This window comes from Hyperoodon ampullatus, assembly GCF_949752795.1.
Source record: "Hyperoodon ampullatus genome assembly, chromosome: 16".
Taxonomy (NCBI): domain Eukaryota; kingdom Metazoa; phylum Chordata; class Mammalia; order Artiodactyla; family Ziphiidae; genus Hyperoodon; species Hyperoodon ampullatus.
Genome location: NC_136929.1, coordinates 68949186 through 68967873, shown reverse-complemented (window position 1 = coordinate 68967873; position 18688 = coordinate 68949186). Strand labels below are relative to the sequence as shown.

The window sequence follows — 18688 nt, the reverse complement described above, 5'->3', positions numbered from 1 at the left end:
CCTGGGGGGATTCAACATTTCTCTCTTAATTATTCACATTACATAGAAGGACTGTGTGTGCCCCGTGCCTCTGTTAGACCTCTAACTATTAAACAGCATGACTCACGTTAGCAGAATGGATTTATGGCCCTGCTTTCAAATCAAGTGCTGGACTTTCCAGTTTAATTGTGACAGACACACTTCTCAAGTGATAAACACTTAAACGTCCCCAGCAAGACATAACAAAACAAATTAAAAAATACATCAAGAAGAAGAAATCTGGTTGGGGTTGGGGGAGAAAGAAGGGGAGAGAAGATAAATCGCATTCCTAGACTATATCCTTACTTTTCTAGAACCAGTTGTACCTTTTAAAGGAAATTTTAATACACAAGCATATATTGATTTGACCATGCAATTTATAACTTTCTAAAATATTTTTATAAAAGCATTGCCGATTCTTCTATATGACAATTAACAACACATTTTATTTTTTTCCAGATCCACCAAATCATCTAAAATAGGTCCACATTCAAGTTCCAACATATGCTTTTGTCAATCCCTTATTCCAAAGGTTTACTGCATACTCTTGTTTTCATTTGCCAGTGAAATAAAAGCAGAACTGTATTTGAAGAGTTCAATGCTCTTTGAATGAAGCAGTGCTATAAGTGTTGAGCTCTGCATTGGGCCAGAAGGTACAAGAAACAGATGTTTCTTTGCAAACTGCCAAAATTACTTGATGGCAAGTTTATTTTTAATGTCTCTGTTCACAACTAATTACTCTTTACTTGTCCTTTTTCCTTCTTGGAGCCTGACTGCCTTCCCTGGAAACTGACAGAGAGCTACAAATAAAGCAATGCTTCCTGCAGGCTACATCACATCCAAGCTTTGGCAGCCCAGAGGCGGACAGTAAGGCAGAACTCTGGGCATTATTTTCAGGAGATTGGCAGTGAAGGCAATGAACGGATTGTTCAGAAAGTAAATACCGAAGTGTTCGCGATCGCATACTGAGCCCTGGAACAAACAGTCCCCTCCTAGGTGAATGGGCTACGCACCACGTCCAGCCGTGTTTGTTGGACATGGAGTGCTTTTCCATGATGGCCGTGAGGCGAAGCAGTGAGAAGCGCTGGAGCAGGTTCAGCTGGCCGGCTGTCTGACCGCTGATGTGGGGCGACGCCGTGGACGGCTGCGGCTGGTGTGAGAGCTGGAAGCTGTTCCACCGGAGTCGCCTTTACCGGAAAGACCGTCAGAGAAGCCAGTCACAAAGGGGACGTGTTATCGGAAAATACAGGATGTTATTAATTGTTAAGTAGCTAATCAAAATAGTTTCCGAGCCAAGAAAACCACAAAGCAAATGGAACAGAAGACACAAAATGTACAGAATAAACAGAAGAAACTATTTTTCCCAAGTCTGACAAATCTGGAAAAAGTCACTATCTGTTTCATTAGGAGGCTTAAATAAGTGATATAATAAATTTTATGTTTGTTTATTCCTAAACTCATTCCCAAAGTGTTGAAAGCAGCTGAGACTGTGTGTGTGCATTAGAGAGAGAGAGACATTCAGACAGACAGACGGACAGTGACAGAGAGAGAGCCAGAGATCGCAAACGTTTGGGAGCTGTAGAGTACTATCGCACTGCTGTCTTGTCTCCGCACTCTGACTGGTGAGCAGCACTGATGAAGCACTCCTGAAGTGATGACACGTCAGCCAATGAGCCCCGAGCGCCATCACTGCCTCAGTGAGAAACCCAGCAGCACATACGGTAGGCTGTTCCTACTGCTTAGGCCCTTCCAGGGCCATTGTCTAAGGAGCTTCTGAAATGGTCATTGTACAACAGCTTTTATGTACTTAGTAATCGGCATTTTCAAGCCAAAATAAACTTATGAAGTGTGTATACATCTTAGATCTCAGAAATTTCTCATGGAGTTTTTTAAAAGTTTAAAATTTGGGGTAGAGAGGCTTTGCAAGGTCATGGGAAGGGCCTGTGCACAGGCAATGGACCTTCTCGTCAGTGCTTTGCACATAAGAAGCTCAAAAATTTTTTTTTGCATAAAACCAAGATTGAATTAAAGGGTAAACACTAGGAGAAATGAATGTGAGTTAACATGGATTCAATCACCACAATATCTGCACAAAAGACATACTACTGTTCAAATAATTCCCAACCGCATACATCACTTAGGACAGTGTTAACTATTTAGAAGGTACTCTATAAATGTTTGTTAAATACATAGACCATAATTATTATGAAATGGATTAAACATCATTTCACAAAGTCATGCCACCAACCTGTTTGGCCTGGTCAGAGAGGCCCCTACTCCAGAGTCCCTCCTTTCTCTGACCCCAGCGGCCTCTGATTCATTAAGAGACGCTCCATCTCTTTCCACGTCACTGGGTGTTGTCCGACCTTCGGAGACAGAATTGCCTTCGAAATCTACGGCGATCTGACTAGGAGGGGGAAAGGGGCAGAAACCAGCTTCTCCGGACAGTGCGTTATGTGCCTGCCGTTCAGGTGACAGGTGTCTGGACCAGTCATCCACTACCTCTTGGAGCCCGTTGACATGATGCAGAATGTCGTCCAAGTGAGGGAAGAGATCGTCCTTCTCCAAGTCCAAAAGATCCCCGGTGCTGGCGTACAGGTGGGAGCCGGGGACGTTGTCATAGATGCTAACTCGACTCGCTCTGTGGCAGGACGCCATGAGCCTGGGCTCCCCGGCCCCAGGGCCTGGCTGTCTGCCCAGGGAGACGTTCCCAGTCCTCCAGTTAACCCCGCTGCTATTGTCTGATGGTGAGAGGCTTTCGATAGAGAGCGCCTTGGGGAACGTTCCTGGTTTGTGGTCCTTGGGAACGTGCACCACCAAGTTCTCTTGGGAATGAAACTCGCGTGCGTGGTTTTGGTCCCCTGCATCCCGCAGTGCTGTTCCCGCCAGCACATCCAGGTCTTCTAAGTACATGCCCCCACGCTTGTGGGCCTCCTGGCATCTTCGCTCCTTCAGGCCGGGCGTGCTCACCCCGCTGCTGCTGTTTTCCGACGGGCTGCTCTCACCGCTCCATTTGCTGGGGCCCGGAAGCCCTGTTTTACAGGCAGCGGGCGATGAGTTCTGGAGATCTCCATTTGGAATCTGGATGCACTGCATGGCCTTGAAGGACTCGGGCTCCTGCTGCAGCACCGGGCCGCTGATCACCAAGCCCCCGGTCCGCCCCGACCCCTTCTGCCTTCCCTGCGCTCCTTTCCCTCGCAGCGTTTCCATGCGTTTCAGAAATGATTTGGCTCTGGCCCGGGTGGGCTTCTCATTCTTTGGGTGCAAAGGGTGCTGGAGACCGTCTTTGGGGGACGGCGGGAGGCTGCTGCCGCCCAGCGTGGCGTCCAGCATGGCTGGGCCGTGGGCGCAGTACTGCCCGGGGCCGTCCAAGGCCTCCCGGCCGGCGCCGTAGCTGCCCGGCTGGCTGCGGCCGTCGCTCCCGCCGCTGCTTTCGCTGTGAATGGAGCAGACCTCGGGCTCGCTCAGGTCGGTGAGGACGCTCTCACTGCTGGTCGTGTTTCTCATCCTAATGTCTCCTGACGACCCGTTTCTGTCTCCGCCGGGAAACACTGCGTGGATGTCGTCCACGCGAGACCACCGGCGGCTGGTCCTTTGGAAAGTCCATTTGTTGCTGATGCAGAGATCTTCCTCATCAGAGTCGTCACCCTGGGAAACATCAAGGATGATGCTCATTTACAGGTGGCTGGGATGGAGAGGGGAACCTACGTGAGCACAAGCACGGTACCCCCACCTCCTTTTTCTCCTTCCTTCCCTGTCGCGCGTGCTCTCTGGGTTTCCTGGGCACCTTTGCTGGGTCCCTCCACCGTCTTTATGGTCCCTACACCCTCTTCCTTCCCAGTAGCTGGAAGATTCCTTCCCAACCCGCGAAGCTCTCTTCCTTTCAGTTTTCCTTCCTTCCTCTCTGAGAAGCTTCGTTGCCTGATTGCAAAGAGGGTGTCATTATCATCGACTAGACAAGCCTAAATATAAACACCTGCGGTTCCTCTGTTCGCAGAGAAACTTAATCCTGCCATAAAATGCATTTACTTCTTCCCTGAAACCTCTTCATGGAGCCCCAGGACCATATTTCCAGCTTCCCTCTTTTGAACCTCGGAGCCAACACTCCTTAGTCTCCGAGACTTGATTCTTAGCGTTGTGTTCCCTGTGTAAGTTAATGGCAAAATTATCTCCGAATTCCTGGAAGTAGAAACTTGGGAGCTATTCTAGAGACCCCTGGTGGAGGAGAGTCCAACCCAGCCTGCATGGCCGGGCCGGCCTTCTTGGTTTTAATTAACCCTGAATTGGAGTGCCTTCGTAGGACACGCTTGTCCGGGTGCCGAGGCCCCAGTGCTTTGCCCTGTCGTACCTGCTGCACCTCACACATTTCTCTTACTTGTCTGGGTTCTGCCTGAATTCGTAGACCCTGAGAGAGGAGAGTCTGGGTTCCCTGAGGCCACAGGTGGCTTTGTTTCTCTTTGCAAATCCCTCTGGCCAAGCCCAGCACAAACTCGCCATCTAAATAATTTCCTTCTGAGATGAACTGAATCGTCCGCTCCTTCTTCCTCCTCACCATGCGTATGACCAAGACCCAACTCTGAAATGATTCTCAGATCTGCTCCCCCATTCATATCTTCACTCCCATTCCCCAGTGCAGGTCCTTGGCACCTCTGGCTGGGTTATCACAGTAAAAACCAGGCCAGCATCTTCTCCATCTAAACAGCTTTCCACAGTGTAATCCAATTACGATCACAGGTTTTCCCAGTTTAGAAGCTTTCAGTTTCCCTCAGCCCTCCTAAGTCTTAGTATGGCATTCGAAGCTCTTTCGACCTGACTGCAGTGTGCTTTCATTTCAGCTCTTCCTCCCAGTGTTCCTGCATTCTGTTCTCTGACCTGCAACTGCGCCCCAACACCCAGCTCTGTTACAGGATTAAGAGCCTAAGGGGTATATATGGTCCCCATGTCCTTCCCTGGTCCCTGACCATTCTTGGGTACTCAGCTCATGTGTCTCTTTGAAGCCTTTCCTGACAGCCCCAAGGCAGTGACTGCACTCCCTCTGTACTCCTGTAGCATTTGGTTTAGGTCTTTATTGTAGCATTTATTATAATACTAACTTAAACTCATGTCACAAGCACCCACTCTCAACAGTTACAGGTAAGCTCATCAAGCATATAGTAACTGCTCTCTCTCTCTCTCTCTCTCTCTCTCTCTCTCTGTGTGTGTGTGTGTGTGTGTGTGTGTGTATAGTTAATTGGATTAAGTTTATTTCACTTTACTTTGACATCTGGTTCTAAGACCGGGTTCCCAGTGCTAGTAGTTAATACCAGTTAGACTTAGGTGACTGTACACAAGTTGCTTACTCTCTCCAAAGTAAGTTTTTATCATTTATAAAATGGAACTAAAAATAGGCCCTGCCTCATAGGTTCGCTGTGGGGATTAAATGAAGTACTGCATTTAGTAGTCCCTCACTGAGGAGTATTTGTTCATTTGTTATTTTTCAGTGTCTGTTCAGTTGCTTCTGTGCTACCTGTCCGTGTAAGACATATGGCTTATCTATCTTTCTACATATCTGGCATCCACCTTATCTCCTCTGGACTTTGCAATATATTGTTTTCAAGGAAAAATAAACAGATGCTTAGTCAATAAATGTGGGAGCTTCCCATTCTTATTTATTTCCTGAAAATCTAGGTTTACATGAGTTGGACTAAATGACACATTTGAACTTTCAAGTATAAGGTGAAAGAAGGTAGAAAACCATGATACAAAGAATTCCACAGCTGTGGGAACACAGTAGGAAATTAGCTCTGAGTTTTTAAAAAGTTGTACAAAACTTTGGCAAAAGAGTTTAAAAATTGTACAAATGGAAAAAAAGGCAAGACTGTAGATAGGATGATGAGTCAAAAATATACTTTCTTTGTAGCATTTTCTACTTCCTCTTTCCCTGTAATGGATACAATAAACCCTGAAATCTGAGAGTCATTTAAATATCAGGTACTGTGATAGGTTGAAGGTTGAGTTTATTGGATTTTCATGTCACATTTCAGAAAGCTAGTGAGGAGAAGTTGATATTAAGTAAGCATTCTGAAAAAGCCTTTTAGCAAATAGTTTCTGAAAAGGCAAAAGAAGGATATGCTTTTAAAGAAAATACAGATATTTAAAAATAGAAACTACAATATTTAGTGTTAGCTCCAACGAGCTCTCTAAAGCGAGCCCAAACTTGGTTACTGATGCTAGCAAACCACATACTAGTTGGATAAGGACTTCTTTATGTTGGTTTAGAAAAGATGCCAAGCTGGGCACTGTGGGCTGGGGATGGAAAGCCTGCCCCCATCTGCTAGGCTCTAAAGAGCTTATTATACTAGCTGTGGGCAAAAAAGGGATATTTAAAACCCCACCAAGGCATATGAGAAAGTGGTAAACTCCTGGGGAAAAAGGCAAACAGTTCAGAGAAATTTTGCAGTATTTAGATGGTTTGAACCAAAACAAACAAACAAAAACCAAAGCAATAAAAATCAAAAATAAAACAGAGAAAAAAATAGGCATCTCCTTTAGTACCCTGTGCATGCAATTATCATAGTATGTCCAAAGGGTACTGACACGATTCTGTGTCTGTTTTTCCCACTAGTGCAGGATCTTTGAAACTATTGATAGTGACATACAATAAGAAATACATTTTTCAGTTATAAGATAAACAGGTACTAGAGGTGCAATGTACAACGTGATAAATATAATGAACACGGATGTACGTTATATGTGAAAGTTGTTAAGAGAGTAAATCCTAACAGTTGTCATCACAAGGAAAAAAGTTTTCTTTTTCTATTTCTTTCACATTGTATCTATATGGAATGATGGATAGTCACTAAACTTATTGTGGGAATCATGATGCACGTAAGTCAAATCATGCTGTACACTTTAAACGTATATAGTGCTATACATCAATGATATCTCAATAAAACTGGAAGAAGCATAAAAGGAAGTAATCCATATACAGTACCTAGAACAGTATATGGAACATACTAAGTGTTCAATAAATGTTATCTGCTAATTTTAAAAAGTACATTTTCCATCACAACTCAAGGCCCACATACAAATTACGCTAAAGTGAAAGAAAGAAAGAAAGAAAGAAAGGGAAAGAAAGAAAGAAATTTGTACTATAATAATGATCTTTGTCCTCTGATACTTTACATTCTAGTTTAGTCTATTTCATTTTTTTTAAAAAATGTTGTTTGCAACCAACAAAATTCATTTGATAACCCACCAACGGGCCATGATTCACAGTATGAAAAATACTAGAGTTTTAGTTTTTTTATACACTCACGGCACAGCAGACGGTCAGGCACATAGCAGACTCCCCAATAACTGTGAAAGTGTACTGACTGTTTAAGAGATGATCAGATTTCATCTGTTTGATATTTTTTAAGGCTAAAAACAAATAGTTTGTGATTATTTAGAAATGCAAAATGGAAACCTCTTGGAGTCAGATGTGTTTATGAGAAAAACACACCAAATTAACTTTATTCTCTTATCTTAATGATTTAGTAAACCATGGAAATACTATAGACGTGGAGTGTTTGGATTTCAGCCAGGAACTGACAAAAGGCTCTCATGATATTGTTGTGGCCAAGACGGCAAACTGCTGGAGGCTACAGAGCATTTTGTTAGTAGCTGGTTGAGTAACTCCATCAAAGAGTGTGATCAAACGACTGAAAGTAACTGGAGAGATCTCTGGGGAATGCCTTCAGGTTATGCCCATTTTAAGAATAACTTGGGGCTTCCCTGGTGGCACAGTGGTTGAGAGTCCACCTGCCGATGCAGGGGACACGGGTTCGTGCCCTGGTCCGGGAGGATCCCACATGCCGCGGAGCGGCTGGGCCCGTAAGCCATGGCCGCTGAGCCTGCGCGTCTGGAGCCTGTGCTCCGCAACGGGAGAGGCCACGACAGTGAGAGGCCTGCGTACCAGAAAAAAAAAAAGAAAAAAAAGAATAACTTGAATGAGTCAGAAGAATTCATGTTTTTTAGATGTGAAGATGGCACAGATTATGCACTAAGTGATCTTGAGCAAGGCACCCACTTTGAGACTCAATTTTCTCAGCTGTAAAATGGAAATGCTAACAGTACACATTTAGCATGGTTTGTCAACAGGATCAAATGAGATTATATATGAAAATGCCAAATAAATCTTAAAATGCAAGATAAAACTAATTATTGTTGTTAGAGCATAGTGATACTGAGATGCATGAAGATCTTAACAGAATTGAAGGATGGCCTGTTAATAAGATGAAATTTCATGAAGTAAAATATAAAGACCTTAACTTCACAAATCTATTATAGGATGTGCAAGATGGAACAGACTTTGTTCCTATTAATAGCCTTGAGAGTTGTAGCAGATTTAAGCTTAATATGAGTTAACCATGTAATGTGGCTACCAAACTATGATCACCCCCCTTAGGATACCTGACCAGAAGCATGAATCTCAATACTTGGAAGGTTGCAGACCCACTGTATTCTGCCTGGTCACATACATCAGGAACAATGAGCCACATTTTCAGGGCACGTGGAAAGGGATTTATTTCTAGAGAAGAGTAATTGGGATGGCCAATGATCTAGACACCACAACCTTCTATGAAGGATGATTGAAAGAACTAATGGTTTGGTTTAGAAAGAAGGAACTCAAGAGCAGTGCTACTCGAAGTGTGGTTAAGGGGCTGACAGTCCTCAAACTTCCCAGTCTTCAGTGAGATAAGTTCAGACATTGAGGGTAAGCACTAAAACCATTTGTCACCCTTTGGCAAGGCTGTGCTATACGAGTTCATGATCAGTGGACTTGTCTTATTGAACAGGGTTGAGACCAGCTTGGGTGTTGGGTGCAGTAGGTTATAACGTGTGACGTTTCAAGATTAGTTTATCTACCATAACCCAAAGTGTATAATGTACAGGATCCATTGTTTTACAGAAAGATAATTGCAGAAGTTGGCTAGTAATGAAAGATTGAAGATGAATTTTGAAAATACAGCATCACTTACTTCATTTTGAATGAAAGGTAAAAAAGAATAGCCAAAACTTTAAAGAATTACTTTAAGACTTCTTCTTTGATTCCACTCAACATATTCTGTGAGATGGGTTTCTTTATGATGACTAGTATTAAAACAAAGAAACAGGGACTTCCCTGGTGGTTCAGTGGTTAAGAATCCGCCTGCCAATGCAGGGGACACAGGTTCAAGCCCTGGTCCGGGAAGATCCCACATGCCACGGAGCAACTAAGCCTGTGTGCCTCAACTACTGAGTCTGCGAGCCACAACTACTGAGCCTGCATGCCTAGAGCCCGTGTACCACAACAAGAGAAGCTACTGCAATGAGAAGCCAGCACACTGCAACGAAGAGTAGCCCCCGCTCTCTGTAACTAGAGAAAGCCTGAGTGCAGCAATGAAGACCCACACAGCCAACAAACAAAACAAAAAAACAAAGAAACATTTTAGATATGCATTTTTCCCTGTGAGTAGTGTTGCTGTCAATCCAACCTAAATTAGATAACAAGCAAAAAACTCACTGTCAGGAATACTCATAGTAATAGTGTTTGACTGAAATGTGCATACAGACATTTAACATGGGGAATTTCAAAGTAAACTTTTTGTTTAGTTCTGACAGCTGAACAACAAAAAAAGTTATAAGTGCAATCATGATTCTTCATATTAATAGCCTAAGTATACTTTTAATAAAAATATGAACAATTTTTGTAATTCTTTTCTATTTCCTGTTATATTTGTTCCAATTATATTTATTGGAATGCAATTTTGTACCTGTAGAGTCTAATAAAACATTTAGGCTTGTATTTTCTATAACCTTTTATCATTTCATATTTCTAATAATTCCTTTGTAGTGAATTTTACAAACGTTATCTTGGTCAGTGGCAGACTGGAAATTAAAAAAAGAAAAATCAGTCACCACAGACAGTTTAAGAGACTTTGCTCTAGATTGAACAAAGGTCAGAAAACTTTCTGTAAAGGGTCAGATAGTAAATATTGTAGATTTACAGGCCATCCAGTCTGTTACAACTACTCAACTCTGCCTTTGCAGCCAAAAGAATGGGTGTGGCTTTGTTCCAATACAACTTTCTTTACAAAAGCAGGAGCACTAGTTTGCTGACCCCGGATCTAGAGAAAGGGGAAATCCATATTCTGTGCTTCTCCAGAGAAAACAGCTGGAATCAGATGGGCAAGTTTACATAGAATCAGCTTTTAGCTTATTATATGGAAGACTTCTGGTAATTAGGAAAAACCAAACTGCCTTGCAATATAATGAACTCATCACGTTTAGATGCTTACAAACAGAGCCTGAGTGAATTGTGATAGATGCTGTAAAAGTATATCCTGTACTGGATGGGAGACTGGAAAAGATGAGCGAAGATCTAACTCAAAGATCCTATGGTTCTAGGATATTCACATGCAACAGTCTTCAATTCAAGACTGTATACTCTCCAGCCAAGTGAATGATGGAATGAAATCTAACGTCTTTCATGGCTGCTCTTCGGAGCTGCCAGGAGGTGTCTTATTTGGTGTGAGATTTGAGGTTGTGAAAGGCAGGGGGGCCGGTGGGGTGGATTGGGCAGAGGTCAGGCTCCCTGACAACACCCGCAGCTCCTTTTGAAATGCCCACAGCATCCAGGCCGGGAGGTGCTGGCTGCAATGTGGCAATTAGTCATTGTTTCTGTGTGGCTTTCCACCTTTGGTCATGATTTCAGAGAGCTTTGTTAAAACTATAACTTTAACCAGAAACTTCTTTTGAAGCTGCTCTTTCTCCCCTGGGAAATCTTAGGTAACAGTCCTGTGTTCGTACGTGTCCCTCTCTTTCCTCATCTAACAGAGATCCTTATGGGAGTTCAGTCTCTGACTTCATCTTTGTACTCAGAGCTAAACACTACCACATAAACGCTAACTGTAATTAGGGGATTTCAATGTCATCGTAAAGCAAGTGTGAATTCTGTAGGTAATAATGAAGAAAAACACTTTTCTGAGAAAGAGCAGCTTTGCATGTGCCTTGGGGTTTTTAATTTAGATGAAACGCCAGTGTTTGGCTTTTTCTAAAAACTGAGAACATTCTTAGCTGAAATTATATACACTTCAGAGACAAATGCCAACCAGACACTGCAAAAGGAAGGATTTTGTATTTTTTAAACAAAATTTGACCATCTCTTTCCACTGGAAACAGAAGCCCATACAAGTCCACAGCTGTGAGAGGCGGCTAATCCGTAGTTACACAGAAATTTAGACGTTTATCTTCCATTAAAGTTGACTGGAGCTGACCCCAGTTGAGAAGCAGGGACCTGCCACTTGCAGCGCTGCAGGGGGAGGAGCCTGAGGCCCGAGGTGGGCAACTGCTGAAGTCCCCAGGCTCTCAGAAATGCCGGGTTTTAGGGAGTCTTTCAGTGAAGTGCCTGGCCAAGACTGAGGACACTTCTCCACCTGACTCTCACAGGGAAGGTAATCTCGATCTTTAGAGGACTGCTTCTCTCTTCTGCAAAGTGGTAAGGCACCATCTTTTCTCTTCTGCAAACTGGTAAGGTGCGATTTCATTTCTCCTGGTGCTTTACAAGTGAGTGGCGTTTGATGTACAGGAAAAGTGCATGCCTAACTAAGTATGAATGATGCTTCACCATCTTTATGTATTTGTGGATTCTCTTTTTTTTTTCTGCCTTGGGTCAACCCACCAAACTCTTCAGAATTAAACAAAATTAAATGAGAACCAAGTTCAAAGCAGAGCAATGAGATTCATGACTCATTCACTATGAGAGATCCAGAGATAAATTTCCATGAAGACATTAAATAAATCATGGATTTGAATACAAGATAGCAAGAAATATCCTTCTTCTAAAACAACAATAAAAATACATAATTGTATGTATTGGTGAGGAAACCCTTCCAGGTCTCAGGCCAAGGGTCAGAAGCTCATGCCAATACATTTCTGAATATCTCTGAAAGGCCAGGAGGGGCAGTCTGTGGCCAGAATAGCTGGGTTCAGATCCTGCCTCTGCTGTTTCTTCGTGGCTCTGGGCAAGTTACTCATCTTCCCGGCCCTTCAATCTCTGCATCTGTGACGTGGGGTTAGTGATGAGGAATAGTGCCTGGCACAGAGCGGGCACCGTGGGAGCTTGTTAACCACACCACAGAGCACTGAGCAAGCACACACGGCCCTTCTGAGGCCCAATGGTCCTGAAGGGAGAAGAATGACTGTGGCCCTGGACGGCTAAGCCATTTGGGGATGACATTCTGCAGCACTAAACAGGTCTGGGCCTCTGCAGATTAGAGATGAACATTATATTTCTATTTCTTGGATTGATTAAAATGGGGACATACCCAGAGGAAATGCCACTGTCTTTTTTTTTTTTTTCTTCCAAACAAACTAATTCCAAAGTTGGTTGAAGCTCCCTGTGGTGCTTGGTTCGCAAGTTTCATTTTCCTTTTTTTTTTTTTGCGGTAGGCGGGCCTCTCACTGTTGTGGCCCCTCCCGTTGCGGAGCACGGGCTCCGGACGCGCAGGCTCAGCGGCCATGGCTCACGGGCCCAGCCGCTCCGCGGCATGTGGGATCTTCCCGGACTGGGGCACGAACCTGTGTCCCCTGCATCGGCAGGCGGACTCTCAACCACTGCGCCACCAGGGAAGCCCCCATTTTCTATTTTTGATCATTTGGCCTACTCCTAGCCTGTATTTATTTTTTGGTACTTTTTTTGCAGTAAAATAAAGGACTAGCCTATGACTCGGGCAAGGGACAGATCATGGGAACACGTGCCAGCACCAGGGTCTCCTGCATAGTTGCTTAGACCACAGTCCCAGATGCTGGTCATGATTGAGATTCACAAGTGGGTGGAGATCACCCACTGGATTTATTTATTTCAAAATCCAGGCCATGAGTCCCCAGTTTACAATGTGGAAAGCAATATTTTATTCAAGTCCATGCATCTGCAGGGCCTACAGCTAAGTAGGGTCTGTAAGGGTGTGTGCCACTATATCCAACATAAGGAATAAATCAACAATGTCAGAACACTGAAGTGACCAATTTACAGAGGAGCTTTTGTGAAGGTAACAGAGCCTGACAAATGTTATTCAAGCCTATCTCACATGTGGGTTTTGAGGTGCCGGCAATAAGGGAAGAATCCAATCACACCACTTGGTTGAAAACAAATCCTGTTGTTAGTTTTTGCCATTTGCTTTCGTGATACACAGCAGCTAAGGGTCCACCGGCAGTGTACAGACCAGCCACACAGGCGTGGCTACGCTCGGTTTAATGAGAACCATGTGTTACAACCAAATAGTGTGTATGCTTCTCAAGGGGTCTATTCAGCCAGATAGCTGTTGGGGTGTTTATTCCCACATTCAAAATTTTTCTTTGACCTGGACAAATTGCTCATGTTTTAATATATTCTCTGGATATTGTTTTTCACCATTTTACCTCCTTAGCTTAAATCTTTGGCTCCTAGCTCAAACCCTAAACTGTTTTGAAGGTGAGGTCAACCGAAATTCATCTGCGCCTTTTTTGGGTGCTGTTTTAGAGGAGAAATTCAGGTTAAAGTTATTTTTAAAGATTAGGTTACTCAGGAGTGACTTAAAATCCATGGGCTGTAACGACTTCTCTGTATAGACCAGAATAAAGAACACTTTCTTTTGACTCAAGGATGTTTTCTCTGCATCTTCAAAATATACTAAGGCTTGGCTTGTTACATACTGAAGATGTGAAATGAAAAAAGTAGTTAACGATTTCAATTCTGAGTTTCCTAAAAGGATCAATTCAGTGAGAAAGAGAGGTCTTTCAGCGCAGTGGTTAGGGGCCTCGGTTTTGGAGTTAGACACACCTGAAATTGAAACCCTGCTCCTCCGCTGGTTGAAAGATCACGGGCAAGGGACTTAACCTGTTCAGGTTTCATTTTCCTTCTCTAGAAAACAGAGAATCCCTATCGCAATGGATTAAATGCCCTAACATAGCTCGTGGAAAACAGTAAGTGCTCAATAAAGTACAGCTTTGTTTCAGAACCGAAATCTCCAGTCTTATTCCTACAGAGGGAAGAGCACGTGCAAAGTCCTCGAAGAGGGAGGGAGCATAGTGGCTCGTAAAACTGAAGGACATTCCCTGTGACCAGAGAAAAGTGCAAGGGGCGAGAATGGAGAGATGGGGCAGGTTCTGAATCTTGCTGTTACACTCTCCCCCCAGCCCTCAACCATGATGAAACAAACCTGCCTGACAATGAACGCATCTTGACTGCACTTGAAAATAAAATGCCACAGGAAAGAATGAGGCAGAAGACACTTGGCCCCACAGATTCTTTTCTGCATTCTCTTAATCTACAAACCACTGTGGAGAATTTGGGTCTAATATGGAGTGGATATTTACAACTAAAACTTCTGAAAGATGATCATAAACAATTAAGGCATTTCACATTTTTATGCAAACCCTCTGATAAAACTAAATCAAAATGAAACAGTGAAACAAACAGACGTCGGCCTAGATATATAACAGACTTACTTATGATGTTTATGATATAATGGGATATTTGGAGAACAAACACAGATGGTCAGGCATTTCAGAATTTTGCTTCGGTTCGTGTTGTTTTTCATTTGTGAATGCAAGCTTCTCCTATTGGTATAGCCATGGTCTCAGTAAGGTGTAGTAAGGTTACCTACCTTTTTCCTTTGGAAGTTCACATCAAGTTTCATTGAGGCACACTTGTTCAAGGTATTTAGTCGTCTAAAAAGAAAGAAAAATGTGATGATTGCTACCACTAATGAACCTAAATCTTCCTTCCAGTTTGATAATTCTCATTGATTGCCAGTGAAGTTGAAAGTGCAGAAGCAACCAATCAGGTCCGAAGAAAGGACTGTACCCAGAGAAGGTACACAGTAAAACAGTTCCCGTTTGTTCTCCAGCCTCCAGACCTGAGAGGACCTTCCATGAAGCCTACCAGTCCTTGCCCCTTCCCTTTCCTGGCTTCTCTTTCCACTGTTCTTGGAAGCCGTGAGCACTTAGTTTTAGCCATACTTTCACCAGTCCCTCAATTCGTCTGCCGCCTTGACCTTCCATCCAGTCTATCCTACTAATCCCCAAATGTGGATCAACTCAACCATCTGTCTTGTCTTCTGCTCTTGTGTGAGAGTGCTGAGTTACACATGCCACGGACCAAACTGTGCCCTCCTCAAACTCATACACTGAAGCCCTAAACCCCAATGTGACTGTATTTGGAGCAAGAAGTAATAAAGGTTAAATGAAGTCATAAGCTGGAGCCCTGATCCAACAAGATTAACGTCTGTAAAGGAAGAGACACCAGAGCGCTCCCTCCCTCTCTCTCAATCCGCCATGGGAGGACACGGCAAGAAGGTGGCTGTCTGCAAGCCAGGAGGAAAGTCCTTACCAGGAACCAAACCCTGTTGGCGCCTTGATCTTGGACTTTCCAGCCTCCAGAACTGTGAGAAAATACACCTCTGTTGTTTAAGACACCCAGTCTGTGGTATTTTGTTATGGCAGCCCCTGCTGACTAATACATACATTTTGAAATTCTCCCTCAGCTGGGCTCCTCAAATTGCTACCCAGCATTTATTTCATTTTTTGTCTCTGGTCAGCACCCATTCTCAGATAATGAAAACTATCCAAATCCCTCAACAGATGACTTAGCCACGATTGCCAGTGAGAAAATACAGCTTAAGTCACTAATTCTTTTAACAATTCTTTCCTTCATCATATAAAAGAGATACTCCTATTCTTTTTCAAAGCTAACACTTTATCATGTGTCTGATTTCAACATCCACTTCATGTGGGACTTTGACACCTCATTTATTCCCTCTCACCTCAGCAGACACTTCACTGTTTTTTTCTCTAAGCTCATCCCTGTCATGAACAAATTGACTAACCAATTAGTTAGCAACCCAAATAACCATAATCGAGCAAACTACCAATTTTCCTTCAGTCTTATCTTTCCATCAAGCAACTCTACTCACCATCCTGACATCCCTTTCCTTATATTATTCAGTTTGCTGAGAACATCCTTAATTTTCATTCACTCTTCAACCCACTGCAATCTAATTTCATGAAATTCTCTTTGCAAATGCCTTTATTATTTTGTTTTATTTGATTTTTTTTTTAATCATAGCATATGGTTTAAGGAGTCAAACATTACCCCTCATGTCCTTTTCCATTTACCAGTCTTTGGAGGCAACTTTTTAAAGTGTTTCTTTTGGTGTTTACTTCCAGCAACATGTATATGCTGTTACTTCTTGATTTTTCGGTTTAAGTCATTATCTATTGACTTTGTTCTATGAAAGATAAAGTTTTTTTTACTACGCATTCCCCCTCACCCTCCTACATGCACATTTGTACCCTTTGCCTCTTATATACTTGTCATAATTTTGTAATTTTTTGATAAATCAATATTTAGTGTTTATTTTCTTATGACCATGTAAATGCTATTCACATGTATATCATGCTCTGATTACTTTTCCTTTCATTCTAAACTTTTCATTATCCCAGGAGTTAATAAGCATCTTATTTGTTTCCTCAGTTTTCTGTGTACTTATCCTTAAATCCAAACTCAGACACTTCCCTAATTATCTAAATCTCTAAATGTGTTAAAATATATCAGTCTATCTAATTTCCTTGGAGATGTCTTTCTCAGAGCCTTCTGACCTGTTCTAGTTGGGGTTGCTATATACTTTTTTTTTTTTCTTTTTAAATCATGGGCTGATTAGATTTCTCAGAACTCAGATTCTTCTTCAGTGTGTTTTCCAATGCTCTGGAGCTGAGTTACAAAAGAGGCCTGGGGATCTCAATATTTGGAATATAGGTAGACTATCAATGGACCCCCCATTTTCAATAGAGTATTCTGTTTTCAGTGGTGTCTGATGTCCCTCAGTCCAGCCTCTCCAGAGAATAAACTTCCAGTCTTGTGCTGATGGTTAGGGAGAGAAGTCAGCAAGATTTAGCTTGGGGAGTGGATCACGGTTCTACCTACTTTAAAATAGAATTTCAGGACTTCCTGGTGGTTCAGTGGGTAAAACTCCACGCTCCCAAAGCAGGGGGGCCTGGGTTCGATCCCTGGTCAGGGAACTAGATCCCACATGCCACAACTAGGAGTCCGCACGCCACAACTAAGAAGTCTGCATGCTGCAACTAAGAGCCCTCATGCCACAACTAAGAGTTGGCATGCTGCAACAAAAGATCCTGCACACCACAACGAAGTCCTGCGAGCTGCAACTAAGACCCGGTGCAGCCAAAAATAAATAATAAATAAATAAATAAATAAATATTTAAAAAATAAAATAGAATTTCAAACAACCCTCTTCTTTTTTTATATAATTTTTTTAAATTTATTTTATTTTTAGCTGCATTGGGTCTTCGTTGCTGCGTGCGCGCTTTCTCTAGTTGCGGGAGCGGGGCCACTCTTCGTTGTGGTGTGCGGGCTTCTCATTGCAGTGGCTTCTCCTGTTGTGGAGCACGGGCTCTAGGCATGTGGGCTTCAGTAGTTGCAGCACCTGGGCTCAGTAGTTGTGGCTCACGGGCTCTAGAGCGCAGGCTCAGTAGTTGTGGCTCATGGGCTTAGTTGCTCCGCGGCATGTGGTATCTTCCCGGACCAGGGCTCAAACCCGTGTCCCCTGCACTGGCAGGTGGATTCTTAATCAGTGCGCCACCAGGGAAGTCCCAACCCTCTTCTTTTTGACTCACCTTCAATCTCACTTCACATTTTTGATTTTTAGGATTTCTGTAGTGAAAATTGAGTTATTTTATGACTTTGTCCACTGACCACTTAGATTTTGTTTCTTGGGCTTGTCAAATCCGCTACCACATATTTTTGTTTTTCTGCTTTGAAAGTTTGGTAACTGTGATTTCTCTCTCTCTGTATGGACATTTGCTTTCATAAAGGAATATCTCTCTGTAAATTAGTGGAAATTTAGAAGCAGCAAATTCAGTTGCAAAACCTCCCATCTTTGACCAATGACTTTTTTTTTTGTATTCTGGTTATACATAGATCTTAAGTTTTCAGTTCAATGAGTTTTGGCAATTGTAACTACCCTCAAACAAGATAAAGAACATTTCTTGACATCAAAAGTCCTCCTGTGCTGCTTTACTGACAGTTTTCCCTACCACCGCATCCCCTCCCGCCACTCCCAATCATCATATAAATGGGATCATACAGTATGTATTTTGTGTGTGTCTGGCTTTTTTCACTCATCACAATGTTTTTCATATTAATTTGTGTTGTGTATAGCAATAATCATTCCTTTTAATTACTGAGTAGTATTCTATGGTATGAAGATATGGTATGAAAAAAAAAAAAGATATGGTATGAAGTGTCCATGGGTTTACCCCATGGACACTGGGCTCTTACCAGTTTTGACCAATGAGTTTTTAATCACTGAATTCCATAGTCTCTTTCTAGCAAAGACCTATTTGTAGCAATGGGCCTAATTGGCACTCACCTTCCTTGAAACTCTTCTGGTCTTCGGCATTCAAGGTGATGAATTCTCTCATCTCTCTAAACACTATCTCCTTCCTGTCACCAAGCAATACTTGTGCCTTAACTATTGATATTTTTTAGAATTCAGATTGTGGTTCTTGTTCTTTTTACTCTGCACAAGCATAATGAGATATCTCATCTTAAAATAAACTAGACTCTGATGATGCCCATCCTCTTTCTCTAGAGTGGACATCTCACCTG

At 42.7% G+C, this 18688-nt stretch overlaps 1 protein-coding gene across 5 annotated transcripts in view; it reads right to left on the bottom strand.

Annotated features, from left to right (window-relative positions):
* Positions 1-18688, bottom strand: part of STARD13 (StAR related lipid transfer domain containing 13) — a gene marked incomplete at both ends in the record, with an annotated part of 396567 nt that overhangs the window by 38254 nt on the left and 339625 nt on the right. For all 5 annotated transcript variants that reach the window (XM_079721597.1, XM_079721596.1, XM_079721594.1 and 2 more), the window contains 3 exons: positions 1032-1205; positions 2267-3666; positions 14667-14730. In XM_079721597.1, coding sequence (XP_079577723.1) covers positions 1032-1205; positions 2267-3666; positions 14667-14730 — 1638 coding nt within the window. The remainder of the gene's footprint in view (positions 1-1031; positions 1206-2266; positions 3667-14666; positions 14731-18688) is intronic.